Source organism: Muntiacus reevesi, chromosome 2 (genome assembly GCF_963930625.1).
Source record: "Muntiacus reevesi chromosome 2, mMunRee1.1, whole genome shotgun sequence".
In the NCBI taxonomy this organism is placed as follows: Eukaryota; Metazoa; Chordata; class Mammalia; order Artiodactyla; family Cervidae; genus Muntiacus; species Muntiacus reevesi.
This window is the reverse complement of record NC_089250.1, coordinates 267496195-267522310: the sequence shown is the minus strand read 5'-3', so window position 1 is coordinate 267522310 and position 26116 is coordinate 267496195. Positions and strand designations below refer to the sequence as shown.

General features: G+C 49.6%; 1 protein-coding gene across 4 annotated transcripts; it reads left to right on the top strand.

The window, feature by feature from the left end:
• Nucleotides 1–1255: 1255 nt before the first annotated feature.
• PLEKHA4 (pleckstrin homology domain containing A4) lies at nt 1256–26049 on the top strand. Of its 4 annotated transcripts, none has more exons than XM_065926463.1 (20): nt 1256–1710; nt 2306–2395; nt 3501–3608; nt 5629–5701; nt 5817–5917; nt 6075–6184; nt 7727–7945; nt 8298–8577; nt 9208–9282; nt 10562–10609; nt 10739–10819; nt 10979–11128; nt 12049–12147; nt 13501–13641; nt 15258–15357; nt 15429–15505; nt 22680–22841; nt 24725–24783; nt 25180–25292; nt 25615–26049. In XM_065926463.1, the coding sequence occupies exons 2-20, from the start codon at nt 2312–2314 to the stop codon at nt 25875–25877; spliced, it is 2343 nt and encodes a 780-aa protein (XP_065782535.1). In that variant the 5' UTR covers nt 1256–1710; nt 2306–2311; the 3' UTR covers nt 25878–26049. The 4 variants fall into 4 exon arrangements, with proteins under 4 accessions (XP_065782535.1, XP_065782534.1, XP_065782533.1 ...); XM_065926462.1 differs by having other exon boundaries at nt 1257–1831; XM_065926461.1 differs by lacking the exon at nt 1256–1710 and having other exon boundaries at nt 2284–2395.
• Nucleotides 26050–26116: the final 67 nt, after the last annotated feature.

The following is a 26116-nucleotide window of genomic DNA, read 5'->3' as shown; positions in this document are numbered from 1 at the left end:
AAAGTATTATTGTTCCCATATCACAGATGGGGAAACTGAGGCTTGGGAATGAAATCACTTGCCCAAAGAGGTCACAGCAGAGTCTGGATTCATTGCAAAAGAGACAGAATGTATAAACCCCTTGAAGGTAGGCACTTTGCTTTGCTCACTGCCTGGCACATGGCAGGTGCTCAACAAATACGTGGTGAAAGTGAAGGTGTCAGTCTCCGAGTTGTGCTCGATTCTTTGCGACCCCATGGACCATAGCCAGCCAGGCTCTTCTGTCTCTGGAATTCTCCAGGCAAGAATACTGGAGTGGATAGCCATTCTCTTCTCCAGGGGATCTTCCTGACCCCGGGATTGAACCCAGGTCTCCTGCATTGCAGGCAGATTCTTTACCGTGGTGAGGGGATACTTAACCAAAAATCCAGACCCCTTCCCTGTCTCAGGCACAAGTCTCCACTCGTAGGTTTCACTTGCTTCAAATTTATAAAAATAAAATGAAACAAAAAACCTCTGCTTACACAAACTGAAATTCTGGCTGTGAAGCACCAACAGAACCTCATGAAAGTGGGGGTGAGTCTTCTGCCACAAGTTCCAGGCCCAGGAACACAGTCCCAGTCCTCCCGGCACCGCGCCCCACAACACTCAGGCCCTCCACCCCCCACCCCATAATCATGTTCTTCAAAATATGCCCAGGACTCAAGTTTCCCTCCTGAAGGGGTAATCCTCAGTCTAGAATGGAATTCTCACCTGAGTCCGAGGTGGACATTGACCCTGGCCACTTGACCCTGCTCGCTCAGGAATCTGGGCCCCTCCTCCTCGCTGGCACACTTGGACCCGTCCACTTAAAGCCACCCTTGCAGATCCCAGCTCCATTCACAGCCCAGCAGTCCTGAATCCTAGCTCACATCTCTCCAAGTGTTCAGGAGACTGAGCCCCCGCCCCTTCCAAGATCCCAGTGATCTCCATTCAGGGCTCGCCAGTGACTCAGGCCCCTGACAGCGACCAACCCACTGAGGCCCTGGAGTCCAGGCCCAGTTCCTACTCGCCAAATATTTAGAAATTCTAGCTTCAGCTTTTATGGGACCGCGGTGGCCCAGGCTGCATGCAGTCCAGCAGGGATCTAGGGGTCGGGGAGAGGGCTGGAAATTGCCCCCAACCCCTCCCCTCGGCTGCGGGGGCAGCTGAGCCAGAGGTCAGGCTGCGGTGGGGAGGCCAAGAGGGGCGGGGTCAGCTGGGATTGGGAGGGGAGACAGGCGCGTGGGCGGCTGGCAGAGGGAGGGAAGGACCCGCAGAGAGGAAAGAGAAACTGGGCGAGCGAGGAAGAGAGAAAGTGAGAAGGGGAATCCGGGAGAGGAGGAAACAGCGGTCGTGGAGGGCCACGGAGAGAAAGAGAAAGAGATTGTAAGGGAGAGGGAGAGACAGGGAGAGACAGCGAGGGGGAGAGAGAGAGAAAAGGGGATGGAGACTTAAAGACGAGAACTCCGTGAGTCCCAGAAAAAGATTTGGACAGAAACAAGAAAGACTGGGAGAGAAAGTGGTATGCGGGGTGGGGGTGCTGCAGAGGAGAGGAGTGAGGGAGAGACTGGGAGAGACAAGAGATTCGAGAGCCAGAGAGGCGGAGACAGAAGGTGAGACTGGAGAGAAAGACAGGGTAAGCGGAAGAGAGATCGTCCGAGGAAGAGACACCATCAGAGACAAAGAGACAAAAAGGGTGTGGATGAGCAGGTGAGAGCGGAGGGCTATGAGAGGCAGCCCCTGAGAGGCGGCCGAGGAGGGGGACTGAGGCTGGGTGTCCCAGCACCCACGCTGCCCTCTCGTGCTCTCTGCCCTCCAGACCCCAGAGCTGGTAAGTCCCCTGGCTGGGCTGCAAGGAGCTGCCAGAGTGCACATTCTTGGTGTCCTGGGACTTGGCAGGGATGTTTTAGGGGTGCATGTGGGAGGGAGGGCAGGAGACAGGTAGCTGGGGGTGGGGTAGCCCCGGAAAGAGTCAGGGAATGGGGGGGTTCCTGAGCAGAGAGAGGGTCAAATTCCTGGCCAGAGGGCAGGGGGGCAAGAATAAAGGGGCCCCTATTCTCTGTCCCGGGCTACAGATGACTCCCCTCCACCCCTCCCCACAGCTGCCAGGGCCGCCCACCTCTCTTGGCATCACTCTTGGTATGCGGTCCCAGGCCGGGGCCTCCCCCAGCACCCCCCAGGCTCCAAACAACAGGCTCTTTCTCCTCAGCCTCCTCCGACCTGCAAGCCCCTGACCCTGTCTCTGTCCCCACCCGGGTCATCTGCAAAGAGAGGCGCACACAGCTCCCTTTTTTCTCTCCCCAAGCCCCCAATGGAGGACGGCAGACCTCGGAGCAGCCTCAGCCTGGCCAGCAGTGCCTCAACGATCTCCTCGCTCAGTGGCCTGAGCACCAAGGTCCGACTTCTTGGTGGGGCTGGGGAGGAGCGGGGGGGGGGGGGGGTTGCTCTGGGCTCCCCCATCCTCCTGTTTCCAAGCCCTGCTTTCGGCGCCACCCAAGGGACTCTGGTTGTCAAGAGCAAAGATCTTTAGCAATGGGGTCTGCCAGACCTAGCAAGGTCCCAACTTGCCCACCCGCCAAAGCTAGGAATTCAGAGGCACTCCCAGCTGTCCCCACCCCGCGGTATTTTCCTAATTTGAAGCCAGACTAACAACCCTGCTTGACTCTGGTTGCTAGGATAAGGCCACTCCCCAGCCATGACCTCCCCCCTCCCCATCCAGGAACTCACTGTCCACTTTTATTAGGGACTAAGAAATCCTGTCTCTAGCCATCCCATCTCCCCAGTTCTGAGATCTGATAAAGGAAAGACCCTTCTCTGACCTCAAGGCCTCATGGGGCCCAAGATACTTGCCTCCCAAATCATCATCCCAGCCCAAAGTTCAGCAGTGACATTCATTTTCTTGTCCTCCAGTCCCTCTCCTCACTCATTTCCAGCTTCCCAAGTTCAGATTCTGTAGACTTGATTCTGACCTTCATCAGCACCATTGCCAAGGAAGGGCATCCTTTGGGAATCTGACCTGGGATATCTGTGGATATGGGGGTTGGGGAGGTGGCATCTATTGGAATGGAGGGATTTGGAGCTCACACCACCACCTGGATGTGGTCACTATGGAATGCCATTCCCTGGCAAATCAAAGGTGTCTGTTGATTCCAGCTGACCCATCACCAGGGACTCAGCCATGTTGCTGGTTCAGATCCCAAAGGCTTTGGATCTCCATCTCTGGCTTTGGTGGCTAAGGGCATGCTCTCCTTGGCAATGGACCCTTTATTCCCCAAGCCGCTCCCTAGTGGTCAATGGCCTTTTCCTTGATTCCAGACACCTCCATCCACCCATGGAAAGTCTCTCAACTCTGCACCATGCACATACAATTCTAATGCCCCAACTCAGCCCCCTCCTTGACCAGGTTTCTAAAGACAGCTGAGCGAGGGCCTTGGGTTGCCTGGGTCCCACTGCATCCCTTCCCAAGTCTGCGTTCACTTCTGTCCTCCTTGTCTCCTCAGAAGTCCACCAGGGCAGTAAGCAAGGTGCATGCCTTTGGCAAGCGGGGCAATGCGCTCAGAAGGGACCCCAACCTTCCTGTGCACATCCGAGGCTGGCTTCATAAACAGGTAGAGCGAGTGAGACAAGGGAAAGGACCCTCCACGTGATGTCAGAGGCTGTGCCCTTGGCTGTCCACTGTTTCTCTCCTTCCAAATCTCCAGATATGTTTGTTTGTTTGTTTTTCCAATCCCTGCTACCTCCCTTATTCTGTCAACTCATTCATTCTTGCAATAACTACTTCTTGAACATTTTCCCTGTGTCAAGCCCTGGGGCACATATCATGTAGATAAAACAAACAAGTATCTAGCTACATCCAAGATGGCAGGGATGAATAATAAATTAATGTATATAAAAATGGATTCGATGATTTCCAATGGTGGGAAATGAAGCACTGTGAAGAAATAACACAGGTTTCCCCAGTGGCTCAGTGGTAAAGAACCCGCCTGCCAATGAAGGAGATGCAGGTTTAATTCTTAGGTCGGGAAGATCCCCGGAGAAGGAAATGGCAACCTACTCCAGTATTCTTACCTGGGAAATCCCGTGGACAGAGGAGCCTGACGGGCCACAGTTCATGGGGTTGCAAAGAGTTGAACACGACCTAGTAACTGAGCAGGAAGAAATAACATAGGAAAATGTGCTGGAAGGTGGTTGAAGGATGAGAGCTATGTTTGATTGTTGGTTAGGGAAGGTGTCTCTGGGGAGATGACATTTGAGCTGAGAGTTATATGGCAAGAAGGATCCCACTGTGTTAAGATCTGGGGAGCAGAGGGAATCTGAAAGCAAAGGACCCTGCAGCAGGCAAAAATGTGGTGTTTGGAGCGAAATGGCAACCCACTCCAGTACACTTGCCTGGGAAATCCCATGGACGGAGAAGCCTGGTAGGCTACAGTCCATGGGGTCGCAAAGAGTCGGACACGACTGAGCAACTTCACTTTTCACTTTCAAGGTGAAAGAAAGGAGGAGCGAAGGGAGGCAGGGAAGGATTCTCTAAGAGTGGTCACAGACCAGCGGTATCAGCATCACCTGGGAACTTGCTAGAAATGCAAATTGTCAGCTCCCGCCCCAGATCTACTGACTGGAGAACGCTGGGGGCAGGACCCAGGGATCTGTGTTTTAATAAACCCTGCTGGTGATTCTTATGTGTAGCTGAGTTGGAGATGCCTTGTAAAGCAGCAAATTAGGGTAAGGAATTTGAGATTTATTCTAAGTGTGATGTCATCTCTGTTTTGAGCAGGGGACTCACATGATCTGATTTATAAATTTAAGGAATCATGAGTGGGGACTTGCCCGGTGGTCCAGTGGCTAAGACTCCTCACTCCCAACTGGGGACCCAGGTTCCAAGCCTGATCAGAGAACTAAATCCTACACAGCGCAGCTAAAAATCCCACATGGCAGGATGAAGATCAAGAGTGTCACAACTAAGATCAGGCACAGACAAATATATAAATAGACATTTTTTAAAAAGATCGTGCTGCTCCTGTGGGAAGGGATGGAAGAGAAGAGGAGCACAAGGTTGGAGATGGATTAGTTCTGGCAGAAGAAATGGGGGGACGCAGGGTATGGCTCAGCAGCACCTACCTGACCTCTCTGTGTCTCACGTGCCATATTAAATGGGCCAAGAAGGAAACGGCAATCCACTCCAGTACTCTTGCCTGGAAAATCCCATGGATGGGGGAGCCTGATAGGCTAGAGTCCATGGGGTCGCAAAAAGTCGAACACAACTAAGTGACTTCACGTACTATCCTACAGAAAGCTGCGGCCAGTGTGTGGTAAAGTATCTTTCTGTCCCAGTCTTGCTGTAATTTCTCAATCCCCAAATGACAGATGAGAAACCATAAAGTTCCTAGTGGAGAAATGACTTGCTTAAGGGCACAGTGTGAAAGTGCTGGGGTTAGCCCATACTCAGGTCCCGCTGTGTCTAAAATCTATGTCCCCCTCAGCTGCAACCCACTGGTTTCCAGTTCTCCATCTGAATCTGTTACGTCTCATATGTGTCTCTGCTCCTCCCTTTTCTGTGGGTCTTTGCTTCCAAGTGTCGCTATCTCCACCTTTTCCCCTCCCCTCTCTACTTCCACTCTGTCTCCCCAGGACAGCTCCGGGCTCCGGCTCTGGAAACGCCGCTGGTTCGTCCTCTCTGGCCATTGCCTCTTCTATTACAAGGGTCAGTGCCCCAGCTGGCATGGGGTGGGCGGCCCCCTCCCCCATCTCCCTTTCCTCGCGTCTCTGGGCCTCCAGGTCTCTCTGTGTGATCCGTTATCCCAGCCTCTCTTTTGCAGACAGCCGCGAGGAGAGCGTCCTGGGAAGCGTCCTGCTGCCCAGCTACAGTATCAGGCCAGATGGGCCAGGAGCTCCCCGAGGGCGGCGCTTCACCTTCACCGTGAGTCCTTCCATCCCCAGTGGGCGCCAAGGCACTGGGCCGTGGGGACAGGCATGCAGCATCCATTATTGGAGATAAAAGATCTTTACCAAGGTCCATGGCATCCTTCTTTTTAGAGGGCCCGATGTCCAAGTCCCCCAGCTCTCTCTTCTCGCAGGCAGAGCACCCGGGCATGAGGACCTACGTTCTGGCTGCTGACACGCTGGAGGACCTGCGGGGCTGGCTACGCGCGCTGGGCCGGGCCTCTCGAGCGGAGGGGGACGATTGGTGAGTATAGGTCTAGGCCACGCCCCTGACCCTATACCTCCAATCTGGGTCCAGCTAATCAAACTCCTCCCCTTGAGACCCTGACACCTTCAGTGTCCAATCACTAGTCTTCTAGCTAAGGCGACTCCGCCCTTCAGGTCCCACCTCCAGGAAACTTCATCTCCAATCGGCAAAAAGTATCTCTCTGTAAGCTCCGCCGACCACTTTGTCCATCAATATTCAGTTCGGTTCAGTTTAGTCGCTCTGTTCTGTCCGACTCTTTGCGACCCCATGGACTGCAACATGCCAGGCTTTCCTGTCCATCACCAACTCCCGGAGCTTGCTCACACTCATGTCCTTGGAGTCGGTGATGCCATCCAACCATCTCATCCTCTGTCGTCCCCTTCTTCTCCCGCCTTCAATCTTTCCCAGCATCAGGGTCTTTTCCAGTGAATCAGTTCTTCGCATCAGGTGGCCAAAGTATTGGAGTTTCAGCTTCAGCATCAGTCCTTCCAATGTATATTCAGGACTGATTTCCTTTGGATTGACTGGTTTGATCTCCTTGCAGTCCAAGGGATTCTCGAGAGTCTTTTCCAACACCACAGTTCAAAAGCATCAATTCTTTGGTGCTCAGCTTTCTTTATAGTCAACTCTCACATCCATACATGACTACTGGAAAAACCACAGCTTTGACTAGATGGATCTTTGTCGTCAAAGTAATGTCTCTGCTTTTTAATATGCTGTCTAGGTTGGTCATAGCTTTTCTTCCAAGGAGCAAGCGTCTTTTAATTTCATGGCTGCAGTCACCATCTGCAGTGATTTTGGAGTCCCCCAAAATAAAGTCTATTACTGTTTCCATGGTTTCCCCATCTATTTGTCATGAAGTGATGGGACCAGATGCCACGATCTTAGTTTTTTGAATGTTGAGTTTTAAGCCAGCTTTTTCACTCTCCTCTTTCACTTTCATCCAGAGGCTCTTTAATTCTTCTTCGCTTTCTTTCATAAGGGTGGGGTCATCTGCGTATCTGAGGTTATTGATATTTCTCCCGGCAATCTTGAGTCCAGCTTGTGCTTCATTCACCCAGGCATTCCGCATGATGTACTCTGCATATACGTTAAATAAGCAGGGTGACAATATACAGCCTTGACCTACTCCTTTCCCAATTTGGAACCAGTCCTGTTGCTCCATGTCCGGTTCTATTCCATGTCCATCAGTACTGCTCATTTTAACTGGCTCCCGCAGAAATCTCCACCCCTTGAGGCTGCCACCTAAACAATGTCAGATTAAAAAAAGAAAAGGCTCTAGGCGGTCTCTGTCTACTTGCCCCAGTGTTCAGGCTAGAGATGCATAGTTTGGGCCCAGCGACCTGGATGGGCCTTGTGGCATTGCACAATATACTCCTCAGGCCTCAGTTTCCCCATCTGCAAAATGGGGACAACGGTTGCTAGTGTACTACCTCCCCCCTTTTCCTTGTAGATCCCTGTGTCCTTGTCGGTGAAATGAGGGTAAGGGCTGTTATAAGATTCAAAGGAGTGATGTCTTTTTCTGTGTCCATTCGTTAGTGGGCAACCCAGGTCATCTGCACGGCCCCAGACTGGGGAGGGCCCGGGCGGCCCTGGTGGTCCCCCAGAAGTGAACAGGGGCGCGGAAGAGGGGCGCGGCTCAGAATCACCAGAGGTGGCGCGGCTCTCCAGAGGTCGTGGCCGACCCGGGCAGCTCACTCCCAGCCCCACGGCTGACCTGCAATCTGGACCCCGAATTCGGAGGACGAGGAGCCCAGAGTGAGTGGGACGAGGGAGTCTGGGATGAGAAGGTTCTACGGGGCTGAGCTTCCGAGGGCATTCTGAGGGCGTGGCCGAAGGGCAGGGCTGGGACTGGTTAGGGGCGTGGCTTGGCGCTTTCTCGAAGGCGTGTGTGACTTGCTGGACGCTTGCGGAGTTAGAGCCTGTTGAGACGTCCTAAGGTGGGGATGTCACAAAGGGGAAAATTGTTCGGGATCTGGCTACGAGAGGAGGGTCCGCTCCAGAGGGACGAGACACATGAAGGGAGACACGTCTTTGGGGTGACTTGATGGATGGTGGGATGGGGGAGCCCTTGTCGACACACAGTTCGCCTTTTCCCTCCTCTCCACAGCCTGTTCACACCGCTCTCTCGTCCTCCCTCGCCTCTGAGCCTCCCCCGACCCCGTTCTGCTCCTGCTCGGAGACCTCCGCCCTCCTCTGGAGACGCAGCACCTTCAGCCAGACCCCATACCCCCCTGAGTCGCATCGATGTCCGGCCTCCCCTAGATTGGGGCCTCCAGCGCCAGACCCTCTCCAGGCCCCCCACTCCCCGCCGAGGACCGTCTTCTGAGGCTAGGGGAGGAAGGCCCCCCCGGAGTCCTCAGCACTGGAGTCAAGAGGCCAGAACAGCGGTGAGCAGAGATGGCAGCGAGAGGGCCTACAACTCCTATATGGCCTGCGGGCTGCCTTTCCAGGCTCGTGTCTAAGCCATTGGCCCCTGGGCATCATGGAGACTATAGTTCAGTGTAATCACAGCTGGGTTCAGATGCGAAAGGGACTGTGAACTTTATCTCCTGTCGGTTCTCAGGGCTGTCTTCAGGCTGGTCTTTGGCAGTTACTACCCGTTAAACAATATGAACTAGTCCAGAATACGCTTCTCTAGTGCAACGCTGTGAGAGGCAGTGTGAATTGCATCTGCCTTGTGTCTCCACTTTTATCTTTCCAAGCTGGTCACCTACTATTTTCTCTGAGCATCACGGGATTGCAGCCCAGAAAATCCACAGCTAACCACAAATGTGAGAGTAAGAGTAGGCTGCAACTTTCATTGGTCCCTGGGACTGTTTTGCAGGCTGTTCGTTTATTATCATCCTGCGTGTCCCCACAGTGGCACACAGCTGGAGAGAAGATAGTTGAAGTTCTGGGGGCCCAGTTCTGAACCTCAGAGAGTCTCCTATGGCACTTCAATGCCAGACACATCCTTTCTGTATCTGTTACTAAGACATGCCAATTTCTAAACATCTCTATTTGAATATTCCTCCCAGGCCCACTCTGGAACCTCCACATATCTCCAGCTCCCTCCAAGGCCTCCTGGGACCCGGGCTTCCATGGTTTTATTGGTAGGTATCCTGGGGCACCTTGAATCTGCCAGAGCCCCCTCCCATGCTTTCTTTGCTATAGTGAATGTCGTTTCATTGACTAGTGTGCCTAGAGAAGGCTGGGCATTTCAAGGTGCATGCATAGGTGCTGTGTTAGTTTCCTGGGGCTGCTGAAAATTCAGTGGCATATGTATACTGAATATCTGTCCACCATTCACACAATCTCCTTTTTGTTCAGTCGCTCAGTCATGTCCGACTCTTTGCGACCCCATGGACTGCAGCACACCAGGCTTCCCTGTCCTTCATCATCTCCCAGAGGTTTCTCAAACTCATGTCCATTGAGTCAGTGATGCCATCTAACCATCTGTCGTCCCCTTCTCTTCTTGCCTTCATTCTTTCCCAGCATCAGGGTCTTTTCTAATGTGTTGGCTCTTCACATCAGGCGGCCAAAATATTGGAGCTTCAGCTTCAGCATCAATCCTTTTAATGAATATTCAGTGTTGATTTCCTTTATGATTGACTGGTTGGATCTCCTTGCAGTCCAAGGGACTCTCAAGAGTATTCTTCATCTTTCATTTGAGTCTTAAAGTTTTTCCATAGAGATTTTGTGTGCTGTTAGTTAAGGTAACTCTGATAGTTTTTATAGTTATTTGAACGGTGTGTTCTTTATTAAAAATTATTTTCTATGATTTTCCTATTATATTCTATTTTCTATTCTATTTTCTATTATTTTTCTATCTGTTTCTACATCATTATTGATAATGTAGAGATATGCTATTAATGTTTGTAACTTCCTTTTACATCGGGCATCCTTGCTGAATTCACTTATTTGCTCTAATAATTTAAAAAATTTTTTTCATTTTAATAATTTTTTCATTTTGTTGATTTTCAGGGCAGATGAGTGCTTCATCTGTAAATAATGATGGTTTTATCATTCTCCTTCCTATCCTTACACTTTTCTTTTTCTTAACTTGTAGCATTTGTCAAGATCTCTAATACTGTGTTAAACTGTCACAGTGGCAGTGAGCATCCTTGTTTTATTCTCAGTCACAAAGGAACTGTCTAAATTTTCTCCATCAATTATTGTATTTGCTATAGTTATTTGGTAGCAAAGCCCTCTGGATCTTCCTAAAGCCAAAAATCTGGCAATTAGTCCACTGAGGTTTGCTTTGCTAAAGCTTGGAACAAAGCTAATAAGGACAAGGGGCGCCGGCCAGTAGAAACAGGGCTCAGCTCAGCACTGAGCTACAAAGAGGACTTGTTTGGGCGTGTGACCCCCAACTTTTCTCTCTCTCCTCAGCCGGGACCCCCTGTAGACTCAACCTTCCATCAAAGCTTGGAGACAGATGTAAGCGCTCCTGATCCAACCCTTGTTGAATACGCAGAATTGGGGCTAGAATGTTTTGGAAGGTGGGAGGGTGGGCAGGGCGAAGAGGCATGTCTGGTCCATGAACAGCTCCTGTCCTCCTTTCTGCAGACTCTGTTGACCAAGCTATGTGGGCAGGACCGGCTCCTGAGGAGGCTGCAGGAGGAGATAGATCAGAGGCAGGAGGAGAAGGTACAGGACTCCAGGACAGGGGAGGGACACTTGGCCTCTCCACCTGCCCTTAGCCCATCCTGACCCCCAGGATACGAGAGGATACCAGAAGCTAGCTTTTCTCTTGCCCTGAGGCTGGGTGTGGTTTCAGAAGTCTAACCATCTTCTCTCTTGGTGCAGGAGCAATTAGAAGCAGCCCTGGAATTGACCCGACAGCAGCTGGGCCAAACAACCAGGGAAGCCGCAACTCCTGGGAGGGCTTGGGGGCACCAGCGCCTCCTGCAGGACCGATTAGTCAGTGTGAGGGCCACTCTCTGTCACCTGACCCAGGTGAGCATCTGAGAGGGGACATACCTCCTAGGAGACCCCAGGACTCTATAAGTTGTTACTAAAGGGGACTTTCCCCCAAAGACTCTTGGGAAGGTAGTTCTTGAGACTCCCCCTCCGTTTGAAACCAATGATCTTGACAGTCCTAGAGGGTGAGGCGCAAGCAGCCAAGAAACAGCAGAATTTCATTTAGCTATTTAAGGGGGGTGATTTCGATATGGACTTCCTGGCTTTGAATCTCAGCTCCCACTCACAGTTGCTGTGTGACCTTAGAAAAGTTACTTAACCTCTCTGGACCCAAATCTGTAAACTTGAGATGATAAAAGTAATATTTACTTCTTACGGCCATTGTGAAGATTTCTTACGTATATGTAAACGAATCACAGAATACTTAACATTTATGCACCTAGTATATGGTAAGCATTACTTGTGTTAGCTGTAATTATTGTTACTGTAAAATGGAGACATTGATCGTACCTACCTCACAAGAATTAAGTGAGAGCTAAGAACAGTGCCAAGTAAATGCTCCAAATAATGTTAAGTAAGTGCCGAATAAGTGTTAGCTGCTCTTGTTGTTATTGGTACTGGCAAAGAAGTTTCTGCTGCCCAGTGGGGTGTAAGGTTTGTGGCTTTGTCTGTTTCAAGAATTCCTTAGATCTGTGGACTCTGTCGCCCTAGAGGCATGCAGAGGTAATCCAGAAGATTCAGGAAAAGCTGTTCTGTGTCTGCACTAGCTGTTCTTTGGAATGGCAGGTTCCATACAGATGCTGGGGTTCCCAGTAGTCTGAGCAAGGATGCCCTTGGGATTGTAGTTCATATAGCCCCAGGGGACACTTCCTCCTGCTCAGCTAGGAAAAGATAGAATGGGGAAAGATATGGTGGGTGGGCATGCTAACTGTGTCTCTCTTTTTCTGGGACCTTAGGAGCGAGAGCGTGTTTGGGACACGTACAGCGGCCTGGAGCAGGAGCTGAGCACCTTGAGAGAGACCCTCGAGTACCTGCTGCACCTCGGGTCCCCCCAGGTGCACCCCTGCCCCAAGCCCCACCTTGCTCTCCCAAGTTCACTTGGTCATCTCAATAAATGCAGGAAAAACATTGATAAAATGTAATGTCCTTTCAGGGGCTTCCCTCATAGCTCAGTTGGTAAAGAATCTGCCTGCAATGCAGGAGACCTCAGTTTGATTCCTGGATTGGGAAGATCCCCTGGAGAAGGGAAAGGCTACCCACTCCAGTATTCTGGCCTGGAGAATTCCATGGACTGTATAGGCCATGGGGCCACAAAGAGTCGGACACGACTAAGCCAGCTTCACTTTCACTTTCACTTTCAATATCCTTTTATGATAAAATCTCTCGGCAAAGTAGGAATATAAACTACTTCTTTAACCTGATTAGGCATCTATAACAAACCTACAACAAAGTATTGTTGTTGACAGTGAAATACTGAAATCTTTCCCCCAATATTCGGAATAAGGCCAGATGTATGTTATTGCCAGTTTCAGTTAGCGTTGTACCAGGGATCCTAAACAGTACAAGTGAGTCTAACAAATAAGTCAAAGGTATAAGGACCAAAGAGGAAAAAGTAAAGCTGTTTTTGCTTACAGATGACGAAATTGTATATGTAGAAAATCCAAAATAATCTCCAGATAAACTGTTAGCATAAGCAAATCCAGCAAGATAACCGAAGGCAAGAATAATATACAAAAATCATCTTCTGTTTGCTAATACCAAACAATTAGAAAATAAATAAACACTAGTGTTTACAATTAACATAAATAAACTAACTATCTGAAAGAAGTCTAATGAAAGATATGTAAGACATCTACTCTGAAAGCCACAAAATGTCATTGAGAGAAATTAAAGAAGGCCTATACAAATGGAGAGATGTACCATATATATGGATAGGAAATATAGTAGTATAAAGACGTGGTCTCCGCAGATTGACTTACCCAGTGGGGATCTGCTGTCCCGACACAATATGTGGAGATTGACAAACTGACTTTAAATTGTATCTGGAAGTGCAGAAGGCTGAGAGTAAGCTAAGGCAGCCTCCAAGAACAAAGCCCAAGGACTAACACAACTGGATAGTGTCTGACTTTAAAGCTACAGTTAACAAGAAGGCAGTGCAGTACTGACACAAATTTAGACAAATAGACTAAAGGGATAGAATATTCAGAAACAGACTCGTATTTACTTATATGGTCACCTATTTACAACAGAGGTAACACTGCAGAACAGTGCAGAAAAAGACAATATTTATGATAAAGAGTAATGGGTCAGTAGAATGGGGAGATTTCAGACCCTTTCCATGGCTTATCGACTTTAACCCTCCTTGCATTTTCCCACCTTTGAGTAACAAATTCCTTTCCTCTCTCCAGGACAGAGCATCTGCTCAGCAGCAACTGTGGATGGTGGAAGACACGCTGGCCGGTCTGGGGGGCCCCCAGAAGCCACCCTCCAACACTGAGCCTGACTCCCCATCCTCTGCTCTCCAAGGCGAGGAGTCCTCAGAGAGGGAGGTGAGGCCACACACATCTTTCCCACCTCCAGTTTCCAGTCCCGTCTGCCCCTGGCCTAACCCATTACCCACTCACCTCTTTCACTCTTGATCGGCTAACCAACCTCAGGTTCATATCCTAAGCTTTAGAAGCTTCTATGTCCTTATTTGGTATTATGGTCATAGTCCAGAGGTGTGCTGGACCCACAACACAACAACTTGGTGAGTTGCGAACACCTCACAAGGTCCAGTTGCCTGCATCTCAACTCCACACTCAGTGATGACATGTCAGTAGCTTGAAATTGACTATGGTGGGAGTATTTACACCATGAAAACTGGCAAACTGCTGCAGAGGAGCGTTCTTTTCTTCCAGAGGGCATTTGTTAAACATTTACCAGATAGCACTGATGTTAATCCCTACCCTGCAGGGTTCTTTTTTTTTTTCTTTTTTTTTTTTTAGTTTAAATATTTGCTTGCAGTTTATTTTGGTTTTTCTAAATAGACATTCACATCTGTAGACAATAGGATTTTGGTTTCAGCCCCAACCCGCAATTCCTTATAAGTTTTTATTCTCATACATTGGCTAGAACTGCCATTTGTTGTTGTTTAGTCGCTAAGCTGCGTCCAACCCTTTTGTGACTCCATGGACCGTAGCACACCAGACACCCCATAGGATTTCCCAAGCAAGGACACTGGAGTGGGTTGCCATCTCCTTCTCCTGCAGGGTTCTTTAGGAAGAAGACAGTGTGACTAGACAGTGCCTGACACAGAGTAAGCCCTCAGGAACCAGGAGCCACTGTGGTCATGGCTGAGTAGAACTGTTGCCAAGCCTGATCGTCAGGTCATGTATCTGGGAGACCTGGGTTTTGATCTCACCTCTGCTGTCTTTGTGACATCAGTCACTGACCTCATTCTCTGAGCCTCAGTTTCCCTGTCTGTCAAATAGGGATAATAATAGCATCTCATACATTTACTGAGGGGATTCAATGAGATAATTCTGGTAAAGTGTTTGACACCATGCCAGATGCATAGTCATTATGAAACCTCACACGTGGACCAGTGTGGGGATCCCTGGTGGTCCAGTGGTTGGGAATTCACCTGCCAGGGCAGAGGACATGGGTTCTATCTCTGGTTCGGGAGGATTCCACATGCTTTTGGGTGACTAAGCCCAAGTACCCCAACTACTAAAGTCCGTGCCATCTAGAGCCTGTGCTTGGCAACTAGAGAGTGGCCCCCACTCACTGCAACTAGAGAAAGTCTAGGCAAAGCCACAAAGGTCCAGAAAAACCAAAATTAATTAATTAATTAACCCCCCCTCACAGGTTATAAAGACTTGTTATGTGCCAGGCACTGTTCTAAGAACCTTACTTGTATCCATTTGGTCCTCGTGGCAAAAGGTGACATGTGGCACAGAGAGGGAAAGTAACTTGCCCAAGGTCACACAGCAAGCAAAATGGCAGAGCTGAGGTTTGAAAACGAGGTCTGTAAAAAATAAAAAAATTTAAAAAAAAAAAAAAAAAGAAAACGAGGTCTGGCTCCTGGTTTCAATCTTAATCCTGCTTATGTAGTGTCTCTACTGCTAAGTGCTTGAAAACTATAGTCCTGGTGATCTATTACCCCCTTTCCTGACCTCCCCAGAGCCTGACGGAGTCCTTGGAACTGAGCTCATCCCGGTCCCCCGAGGCTGACTGGGGGAGGCCTCCAGGGGGCGACAGAGAGCTCACCAGCCCTCGCTCAGGTGAGCATCTGGGGTTGGGAGGGACTCACTCGGCATTCCGCAGCCTCACCCATCCCATTCTGCCCCTCCAGGAATTGGATCTCCAAGGGTCTCCCGGGCTTCCAGTCCTGAGGGTCGCCACCCCACTTCCCCTCAGCCAGGAACCAAGGTAGGCAGTCCATCCGATCTCCTCGGGTCCATCGTAACCCTTTGCCCACCACAGATCCCCTACTCGGGGAAACACCTGGGAGAGGAGTGTTCTAAGCCACACCCCAGAGCAGAGAGAGTGAGATTTGTTAAGAGCACTGGGATTGAATTTTGTCTCTGCCACTTCTAACTTGTGTGACTTTGGGTTGGTTAAGAAACCTCTCTGCCTCCATTTTCTCATCTGCAAAATGGAGCTGATAGCCGTGTCTACCACCCAGAGCTGATGTGAAGAGTCAAACTAGATGAATGCCCCTAAAGTATGAAAGTAGTGCCTTAGAGCAAGCACTTCATTCATTCATTCATTCATTTATCAATCATTCATTCAACAGATATTTATTAAATGCCCTCTTTGCTATCTAACTGGAGAAGGAAATGGCAGCCCACTCCAGTATTCTTGCCTGGAAAATCCCAGGACAAAGGAGCCTGGTGGGCTACATTCCATGGGGTCACAAAGAGTCGGACATGACTTAGTGACTAAGACTTTGTTATCTAATAAGGTAGCCAGTAGCCACATGAGGCTATTTAAATTTAAATGAATTTAAATGAAATAAAAAATCACTTTCATTTGAGGAATTCAAGTATTCAGGAGATACACATGGCCAGCAACTACCCTGTTGAATAGTGAAAATATAGAATATTTTCATTATTCAGGAAAGTTCACTCAGGACCCAAATGTGAGCAAGAGGAGAAAAAACATCCTTTTCTCATGAATCTAATATTCCAGTGGGAAGAGGTAAATATAAATAATTGACTATAAATTATTTTCTGTAAGTGCTAAATAAATAAAAACAGCCTGGGGAGGGGATTTGGAACATTGGCGAAGGGATGGAGTTGTAACTGTTTTGGTCTGCGGAGGCTTCTGTCAGGGAGGGAGCCCTGGGGATGTCTGGTGGAAGAGCATTAGAGGCAGAGGGAAGAATGTGTGCCGAGGTTCTGGGGCTGAAGAGTCTGGCGTGTTGGAGGAGCAGCTAGGAAGTCAGTGTGGGTGGAACCGAGTAACCGAGTAGGGGGAAGGGGGTGCTGAGGAGGACAGAGAGGTAATAGGGGCAGATCCGTGCTGGGCCTTGTAGTCCAACGTGAGGACTTAACTTTGACACTGGGTAAGCTGGAGCCATGGAGAGTTCTGAGCAGAGGAGAGGGAGTTTCCATAAATGGAAAGTGGCGCCCTCTGGCGGCCACTTGAGGGAATGGACTGTGTGGATGCGGCCTGGGGCAGGGTTGATGGGGCCAGTGGGATATTTGGGGGGGACGGATAACAGTTGTTTGCACTAACTAAGAAATGGAGACATCAAGAGGGAGTCAGATTCTAGATATACTGGTTTTTCAAACTTTATTAAAAACCCTTGGGATAAAAAGGGAATTGAGACGATTTAAAAACCCTTGGGACCTCAGATGCCATTTTTGTTTTTGTTTTGGCTGCCCCGCACGGGCTTGCCAGTTCTTAGTTCCAGGACCAGGGTTGGAACCCCAGTCCCAGCAGCAAGAGAGCCAAGTCCTAACCACTGAGCCGCCAGGGAATTCGGAGGTTTAAAATGCAAAATTTTGCAGATTCTAGACTGGTAATTTGGTGCTTATACTATGTACTGTGTGTGTCTGGAGCAGCGTGTGTATGCGTGCTAAGTCGCTTCAGTCGTTTCCGAGTCTGTGCGACCTCATGGACTGTAGTCCGCCAGGCTCCTCTGTCCATGGGATTCTCCAGGCTAAAATACTGGAGTGGGTTACCATGCCCTACTCTCTCTGGAGCATATGCTTCATCAAATACATCACCATTTCTCTAATAAAATGTATGAATCTGCATATGAAATGGGATAAAAGCTATAAATAATACCGCCATTTAAATGTCAAGCTAAAAGCAGAGCAGTGAATTACTTAAGTGAAGGAGTCAGTGGAATAAAAATAGATTATAATATCAGCTGCTTTTTTTTTTTTTCTTCAGGAAAAGGTTTAGTAAACATGTCACACATCCAAGTACAAAGGAAGCCAAGAACCTAACTATTCACACGGAGTGAAGGCATATGACATCTGGTGACTTGAGGACTCTGGGGACAGAGGTCACTGGTCAGGCCAGCAGTGCCATCATCAAGTTGGACATAAGAGGCAGGACCAGGGGTGGGGGGGTTCCTGAGGATGAAGCAGGTGACCTCTGTAGAGTTTCTTGCTGTGTCATCTGTGTTTCCCCCCCGCCCCAAGCTGCTTACTTCCCCAAACAGGGAACGGACCCAGGCCACAGCAGTGAAAGTGCCAAGTCCTAACCACTGGGAATTTCCTTGTCTGCTCCTTAATAAAGGGTCTTGTCTGGGCCCTGTCCTTTTAATTGAGTACACTGGTTAGAGTCTCTTGGTTGCTCATAAACACAAACTGCTGAAGGTCAGCATTGAACTGACTGTTCATTTCATCATTTTGTCTGTGGGGAGTTTCCACCCTGTAGCCCCAAGGTCATCAACAGTATCGCTGTAATCTCCCATTGAAGAATCTCAAGCCACAGCCTTGGTTTCTTTGTCTCCCACCAGTGCTTACCAAGCAAGTCATTGCTGGGATCAGTGGGAGCTTCCAGTTTTACCTGATCACCTTGGGTAAAAAGAACAGGGATCGGGAACTTCCCTGGTGGTCCAGTGGCTAAGACTCGTGCTCCCAATGCAGGGGGCCCAGGTTCCATCCCTGGTCAGGGAACTAGATCCTGCATGCCACAACCAAGAGTTTTCATGCCCACACGAGGAGACTTCCCATGCTGCAACTGAAGTTTCCATGTGACACAGTGAAGATCGAAAATCTTGCAAACACAAATCATTGGGGACTTTAGGGGACAGCTTCCAGGCAACCTGGGCATGTTGGGGATGGTTTCCTGGAGGCAAACAGATCCTGAAGAATGAATCCATGGCAAAGAATTTATCCAGGACAAAGCTGGTGTAAAGTCTAGACTGAAGTGGGGATTTAGGAAGCCAGGGCTTCTATTAGCCTACAGGATACCTTTTTGTGAATTAGGGACAGGCGCGCCCTTCTATGTGGGCAGAACCTGGAGCCATCAATGGAGGGCTCAACCCTTGGGCAGTGAGCAACCCATACAACTGCACATGGCCTCTTGGGCGCACAGAGCTCTGACCTCCGGAATGCCATCCACCAACTGAAGGTAGTTCAGTTCAAGTCAGTGAATTTCTCAGACCCTTCCTGACTGCCAGGCCCTACAAGGCAAGATCCCCAGGCTACATCCTGTTTTCAAGGACCTACGTTTCTGAGTTTGCCAGTGTAGTGAATCTCTGCCTCACAATCTCTAGTTTCTTTTTCAACTTTGTTGTTGCTGTTTGTTTGTTGTTGTTGTTTTGGCCATGCCACGTTGCATGTGGGATCTTAGTTCCCCAACTAGAGATTGAACTGGAGCCCCCTGAATTGAAAGCACAGAGTCTTAACCACTGGACTGCCAGTGGTTAAGTCCATACTTAACCCCATTTTTCTGTGGCTTCCCCCCATCCTGAAGCTGGCAAACAGATCCTGCAGGAAAAGTATGGCTGCTGGACTTGGCAGGACCATTCTGATGCCCACTAAGCCATCAGCAGATGATCAATCCAAGTACAGTGTCAAGAGGAGTTGCTGTTTCTCCCTTTCCCCCTAAACTTTGGAGAGTGCAGGAAGAAATCCCGAATCCCCTTATTTGTTGAAGATTCTGATCTTCTAGGGGCCAGCCTGTGTGGAAGGTGTTGGGGGACCTGCCAGGAATTACTCCTGATGCTGGAATCTGATGGGAGAGAGGCATGAATGCAATCCTTACACACATCTAACAGAGTTAAGCTATTTTCTAGGGGGACTCAGCATTAGGAAGTCTTTGAAAGGTTAGGTAAGCAAAAGAGTTGGACATGACTTAGCGGCTAAACGAGGATGACAACAATAAGCTGTGTCTGGATGAATGAAAAAACTGGCTGTGCAGGAAACAGTACTCCAAAGGGGAACAGGCCATGCATGCAAAGGCATGGAGCGGATAAAGAAAAAAGCAGCTGCTTTGTATAGGAAACAAAGCTGAATTTATTCCCTGGTGGCTCAGATGGTAAAGAAGCCGCCTGCAATGTGGGAGACCTGGGTTCGATCCCTGGGTTGGGAAGATCCCTTGGAGGAGGGCATGGCAACCCACTCCAGTATTCTTGCCTGGAGAATCCCATGGACAGAGGAGCCTGGTGGGCTACAGTGTAAAGGGTCGCAGAGTCGGATACGACTGAGCAGCTTAGCACAGCACAGCCAAGACAGACCTCTTGTAAGATACAGCGATCTGAACAAAGCAAAGAGTTGATGTCATACGGTGTAGAGTCGGGACACGGGTGGGCTTGCGGAGTCTGGAGTGTTGAGGGGTTGTTCTACGCAGGGCCGGCGCTGATTGGCTGGCTTTTAGGGCGATGGAGGGGAGCGGGGGAATGCCAGTTTTAACTGCCTATTGGAATAGGTTTAAAAGCTTTTCTGGTGCTTCCTTACTGTCGGGTGGAAACCAAATATTCAATCTGGCCTTTCTTAGGAAGAGAAGAACTATTTTCAGTGGTGTGTGTTAAGGATTGCTGAAAAGTGTTCATTGTTCAGTTGTGTCCGACTCTTTGCAACCTCATGGACCGTAGCCTGCCAGGCTCCTCTGTCCATGGAATTTTCCAGGCAAGAATACTGGGGTGGGCAGCCATTCCCTTCTCCAGGGGATATTACAGACCCAGGAATCGAAGCTGCATCTCCCGCATTGCGGGCAACTTCTTTGCCATTTGAGCCATCAGGTTGGGGCTGCACCAAGTAACAACGTGGGGGACTTCCCTGGTGAAGGTCCAGTGGTGAAGATCCGCGTTTCCAATGCAGGGGGTTCAGGTTCAATCCCTGGTCCAGGAACTAAGACCCCACATGCGATGTCGCGCGTCCAAAAATAATAATAATAATCTTGGGAATGTCTCTTCCCCCAACCCTATGGGTGGCTTACATACAGGGGGCGGGCAAGGGAATTCAGGAATTTCAGAACTGAGCAAGGAAAGATATACCAGTAGGTGGCAGGAGCACAAAGGGTTTTAGTTGGTCCACGGCTGATGGTTTGCTTGCGGAATAAGTGCCTCACAGCAAGGGACCCTCCAGACGTTACTGAGTGGGGGCCACCGCCCAGGAGGAGAGAGGCCAGAGACAAGGGGACTCCCAGGAGAGAAAGAGATTGGAGAAGGGGCTTAAGGATCTAGGTGATGTGCTTGGCAGCACAGAGGGGAGTTTCCTAAGGGCTGCAGCCTGTTGGTGGGGTGGGTGGGTGGGGTTTTATAGCTACAAGTTAATCCTGCTTATGGCTCCAGATGCTGGTTACAACTTCAGGAAGAATTTAAAGCAGGCAGGCTCCAAATGGCTAAAAATATCCACCCATGTGGGCTGTCTTTGAAACAAGTGGATGTGTAAAAGTTTCAGTTTGGCCCTGGAGGAGACTTTCCGGTCTAGCCTGTTGTGAAGAAGTAGGTGACACAGGGCGGGGGAACTCCCTGGCGGTCCTGTTTAACACTCCTTGCTTTCACTGCAGAGGCGCACATTCGATCCTTGGGAACAGAGGTCCCACAAGCCCCACGGCTGGACAGGAAAAAACAAAAACATAGGGCCAGTTTCCAGGTGGGCGTGTGACCCAGGATCGATCAAATCAAAGCGAGTAAACTGCAGTGATTGGTTCTACAATAAGCAAGATCCAAGCTGTCTGCCTAGAATTTTCTAACTGGGGACTGCAGTCAAGAGTTCTCTCCCCACCCCCTCCCCTCTGTTTTTTGCTTAAACAATAAATGTATTGTCTTGCAGTTCTGTAGGCTAGAAGCCTGAAATCTAGGTGTCCACAGAGCCACGCGCCTTCTGAAGGCGCTAGGGAGGGGTCACTTCCTCAGCTTGCGGCATCATGACTTCACCTGTCACCTGGCGTTCTCCCTAGGTGCACACCTGTGTCCAAATTACCCCCTTTCCTGAAGGATAACACGCGTTTGTCGCTCTGTTGGCCCCTTTCCTGCTCAGAGCATCCCAGATGTCCAACAGCCTTCCTTCATCTTATCCCATCTCTGTCTCCATCGTTTTGACTGGACAGCTTTTCTGCTGAGCTGGTTTACTGGACTCACACATTACATGCCTGATCTCTTAGCAAATGGTTTTCCGGTCACACCCTTGGCATTCTCTTCAGAGCAAGCCTCCTTGCAAAGCGGATAGATTGAGAATGTTCCAGATTTCAAGTTCTCCTTCCGTTCATCCCCGTCCTCTCGCGTTTTGAGTTCCTAAGGCTCTAAGCCCAAGAACAAGGTGTCAGGATCATACTTCTGGAAGCTTCAGACAGAGTTCCCTGGCTTCTGGTGGATAACCACAATTATCACAGGACAGTCTCCCTGTGTGTCTCTTCCCTCTGGTTTTGAGGGCACTAGAGAACTTGTCGAGTCCTCCCTCAGGCAAACCCAAAGTGATCTTCTTTGATGATCTAGTTACACAATAAATCTCATCCTTCATGTTAATGTTTTCAAAGCTGATTGAAACCAGACTTATTATTATTTTTTTTAAATCATGAGCAAACCAGAGTCCTGACTACTACTTCCAAGAGACTTGTTGTCTCCAGAGAAGAGTGGGTGTTGATCAGGCTGGCATTACAGGTTCCAACAGGGCAGCTGATGGGGTTGAGGCCAGACAGGTGAAGCAACCAGTCTCACAGAAACTGTAACACCTTTGTCCTGAGAACCTTGGGGGATATGGAAGGACTTGAGCATATCCAGCAGAGGGACAGCCTGGGCTCCAGGTGTAGAAATAAGTCCTCAAGATCCAGGGCTGAACTTACTGGGAAGGGCAAGACAGAGGAATTCTCCAGGCCAGAATACTGGAGTGGGTAGCCTTTCCCTTCTCCAGGGGATCTTCCCAACCCAGGGATTGAACCCAGGTCTCCCGCATTGCGGGTGGATTCTTTACCAGCTGAGCCACAGGGAAGCCCAAGAATACTGGAGTGGGTTGCCTATCCCGTCTCCAGGGGATCTTTCTGACCCAGGAATCGAACCGGGGTCTCCTGCATTGCAGGCGGATTCTTTACCAACTGAGCTATGAGGAAAGCCTAAGACATAGGAGGCTGAGAGGTTCAGGGAAGAGAGAAAACAGAGGCCATGGTTGGAATCTCTAGATGTTTCTCATCTCCCCAGGTCCCCCTGGCCCGGCCCCGGATGAGTGCTCAGGAGCAGTTGGAGAGAATCCGAAGAAATCAAGAGTGTGGACGGCCTCTTCCTCGCCCAGCCTCCCCCCGGCTCCTCACCCTGGGGAGGACACTGTCCCCAGCCAGACGCCAGCCTGATGCGGAACAAAAAGTGAGGGAAACAGGGGTGGGTCAGTGAGGCAGCAGTGGGTTCTCAGTTCCTGGTTGGACCCTCAGTTTTCCTCTCTGTAAAATGGGGATTTTTTCCTTCCTCTATATCAAGTTTACTTGTACCTGTTTTAAATTCAGCATCCTGTCTTCCTTATCAGTGGAGAACAGGATGGGCTAGAGGCAACATCTCCATCCTCACCAGCATTCTCACTCCTCTGGGAGGAGTGGGTTTTAGAGCTGGATTGGAAGCCAAGTTTTCCTATTCAGTTACTATGCTGTCAAAGGCAAAGAAAAAAGAAAAAAAATGTATTTACTCTATTGCCATGGAGATCACACTGCCAATCTGAAGATCAGAGTGTCTGGGCAGGATGGTTTTTTTGTTTGTTTTTTGTTTTGGGCTGTGCCACTGCGCAGCTTGTGGGATTTTAGGGCTTGTTTGAGGACTTGGCTGTGGGAGCGCAGAGCCCTGCCTACTGGACCACCAGGGAATTCCCCGTGGATAATTTCATCTTAAGACTCTTCTAGGAAGGAATTAGACAAGTGGGGTGATTTTGTGATTGTGATTATTTTTGTAAATGGGGGGCATCTCAAATCTGCTGAATATCAAACATTGATCTCTACGTCTAGCTAGTTTTTCGGGGGCAACAAGTTCATTAATCGTTTATGACAAAAGGAATGTGAATTTGGAGGGTCTGTTTCTGGCCTTGTCACAGGGGGCTCATCTGTGAATCTTGTCGATGAAAATTCTATTAAAATCAAGTTAACAAGAAAAAAAGGGGACTGTTATTTGAGCCAAACAGGATTAGAACTTGGGAGAGAGCCTCTCAGAAAGTTCTGAGAACTGTTTCACCATCTGTTAAAAGTCAGGAGGCACATTCATATCTATTTTCCAGACAAAAGATCGAACATCAAAATGACATACTGACAGGACTTTCCTGGCAGTCCTGTGGTTAAGAATTTGCCTTGCAATGCAGGGGACGAGGGTTTGATACCTGGTCTGGGAACTAAGATCCTGCATGTCTTTGGGCAACTCAGCCTGTACGCCACAACTACAGAATCTGTTGTTGTTTAGTTGCTGAGTCGTGTACCACTCTTTTGCCACCCCATGAACTGTAGCCCTCCAGGCAATCTTCCTGACCCAGGGATGGAACCCACATCTCCTGTTGAGCAAGTAAGTCTCCTGCATTGGCAGGCAGATTCTTTACCACTGAGCCCCCAGGGAAGCCCCATGCACTCTGACAAAAGATCCCACATGACGCAGCGAAGATCCCAAGTGCCACAACTAAGACTTGATGCAGCCAGATAAGTTAAAACAAACAGAGAAACAAAATAACATAGTGATATTTTACCTAAGGTTCACCAAGGATACACAGTCAAGGGAAGCACATGCAAAGCCAGCAGCAAGTTGCTGTGATCCCCTGCAGAGCTGGGAAAGAAGGCTGTTCTTATAAGTTACATTGGTAGTGTCAGAAGAAAGGGGAAAAAGAAATGATCTTCAGGACAGAGCAAGCACTGCCAACTCTGAGGAGCTCTGGCTAATGTGTGATCCGGGTGCACACTGCACGTTAGGGATGGAGGAGCCCCAAACAAGCACACAGAGACTTTGATCTTTGATTTTCCTGTCTTGCCTTAAAATATCAATTTCACATCATCAGGCTTATCTAAGTCATATGAAGAAGCTGTTTACCAGAATGCAAAAAGGCGTGGGGAAGTGGTTGGGGGGTGGTGATTTTCCAAACTCTTCCCTCTTTCCCAGGAGTTTAGGTAAAGTTAAGAATTAGCAGTATCTTTGGGGCAATTTTATCCTATGAGCCCCTTCACCCTCAAAATGAGAACATGGGAACTTCCGGGGTGAGGAATTCTAATGCCCCTATTCCTTTGCAGCCTGTCCTGGGACACTCAGGAGCCCAGAAATGGCTCAGGAGTTCGGGGTCCTGGAGCAGGTAAGGAATTGGAGATCGAGGCAACGAGAAGGGAAATAACAAAGATAAGGGGAGTAGTATTATTGTTAATGTCTCCTGAGTACTAAAGTACAGATCGCAGAATCCTTTAGAGTCGGTTGAGTTCTTGGGGAATCAGAAAACCGTAGTTCGCGGGGAGAACTGCAGTTCCTTGTTCTTTATCAAACTCCGCCCGACTGTCAGGAAATCGGAGAAATTTTCGGACAACTGGACTACAAATCCCACAATGCACGAGGGCTTCTAAAAAAGAGGGTCGCTCCACGTTTAAAATCCTTTAGAGACACGTGCTAGGGACTACAACTCCCAGAAGGACACGCGCGGCACTGTGGCCTTCACTGTACTGGCTAACTGAAGTTCCCCCAAACTCTTTTTTTCTAGCCCAAGGAACACCATCCCTTATTTGCTGACATCCGAAGGGCACCGGGAGCGAGTTCTCAGCCTCTCTCAAGCCCTGGCCGCTGAGGCATCGCAGTGGCGCGGAATGATGACAGGTGAGAATGAGCTGGGGACTTAGGACTCCTAGGTTTTAGGGATGAGGAAGGGTCGGAGGTCTGGAATCGCAGGTCGTGATGGGGAGGGGTCTGAGGGCCCCTGGGAATCCTTTGTCTTGATGAGGAAAGGCCTGGACAGGGCTTGGGAGTGCTAGATTCCAGGCAGGAGGGGGCTGGGGTGCAGAAGTGCTGAGTCTGGGAGAGCAGGGGGCAGGCAGGCCGGACTCCTGGGTTTGAGAGGAAAGGCCCGGGGGCGGGGGGCGGTGTCTGGACTTCTGGATTCCTGAGTTCCCCATTCTCATTCCCCATCCTTCCTCTCCAGGTGGAAATTTGGACTCTCGAGGGGACCCTCTTCCCCCTGCGCCGCCACCTCCATCGGATCCCACGCCCCAGGCGTCCTCACCCCGAAGATCTCCTCCAACAGCCAATTCCTGCTCCACGGGTTTCTCCCCCAGAGGTAGTGGGCGCGGTGCGGGCCCCGCCTCCTGGGAGCAGACCTGGGATTCCGGGCCCGCCCCTCCCGCCCTGACCCCCGACGAGGGGGCGTGGCCTCTGAGAGTCACCCTACTGCAGTCCAGCTTCTGACCCGCTCAGAAGTGGCAGCCAATCAGAGCGTGAGGGCGTGGCCTGGCGGGGCCACCTGAAGATCTGGAGCCTCTCGCCTCCCGTGACCTAAAAATGGTTTCTGTGGCCAAAGTTTGCTTTTCCCAACACTCGTCCAAATTTGGATTAAAACTTTGAACTTTTTAGTCAATAAGTTTTTGTCTGTTTGAAGTTGTGACCCTGGTGTTTCTGGAGGGGTGGCGGTTAGAGCTGGGGTCGTG

Coding starts and splice junctions, on each gene's coding strand:
- PLEKHA4 (XM_065926463.1), top strand. CDS start 2,312: ATGGAGGACGGCAGACCTCGGAGCAGCCTCAGCCTGGCCAGCAGTGCC. Junction 3,609..5,628: donor GAGGCTGGCTTCATAAACAG/GTAGAGCGAGTG, acceptor CTGTCTCCCCAG/GACAGCTCCGGGCTCCGGCT. Junction 10,820..10,978: donor ATCAGAGGCAGGAGGAGAAG/GTACAGGACTCC, acceptor CTCTTGGTGCAG/GAGCAATTAGAAGCAGCCCT.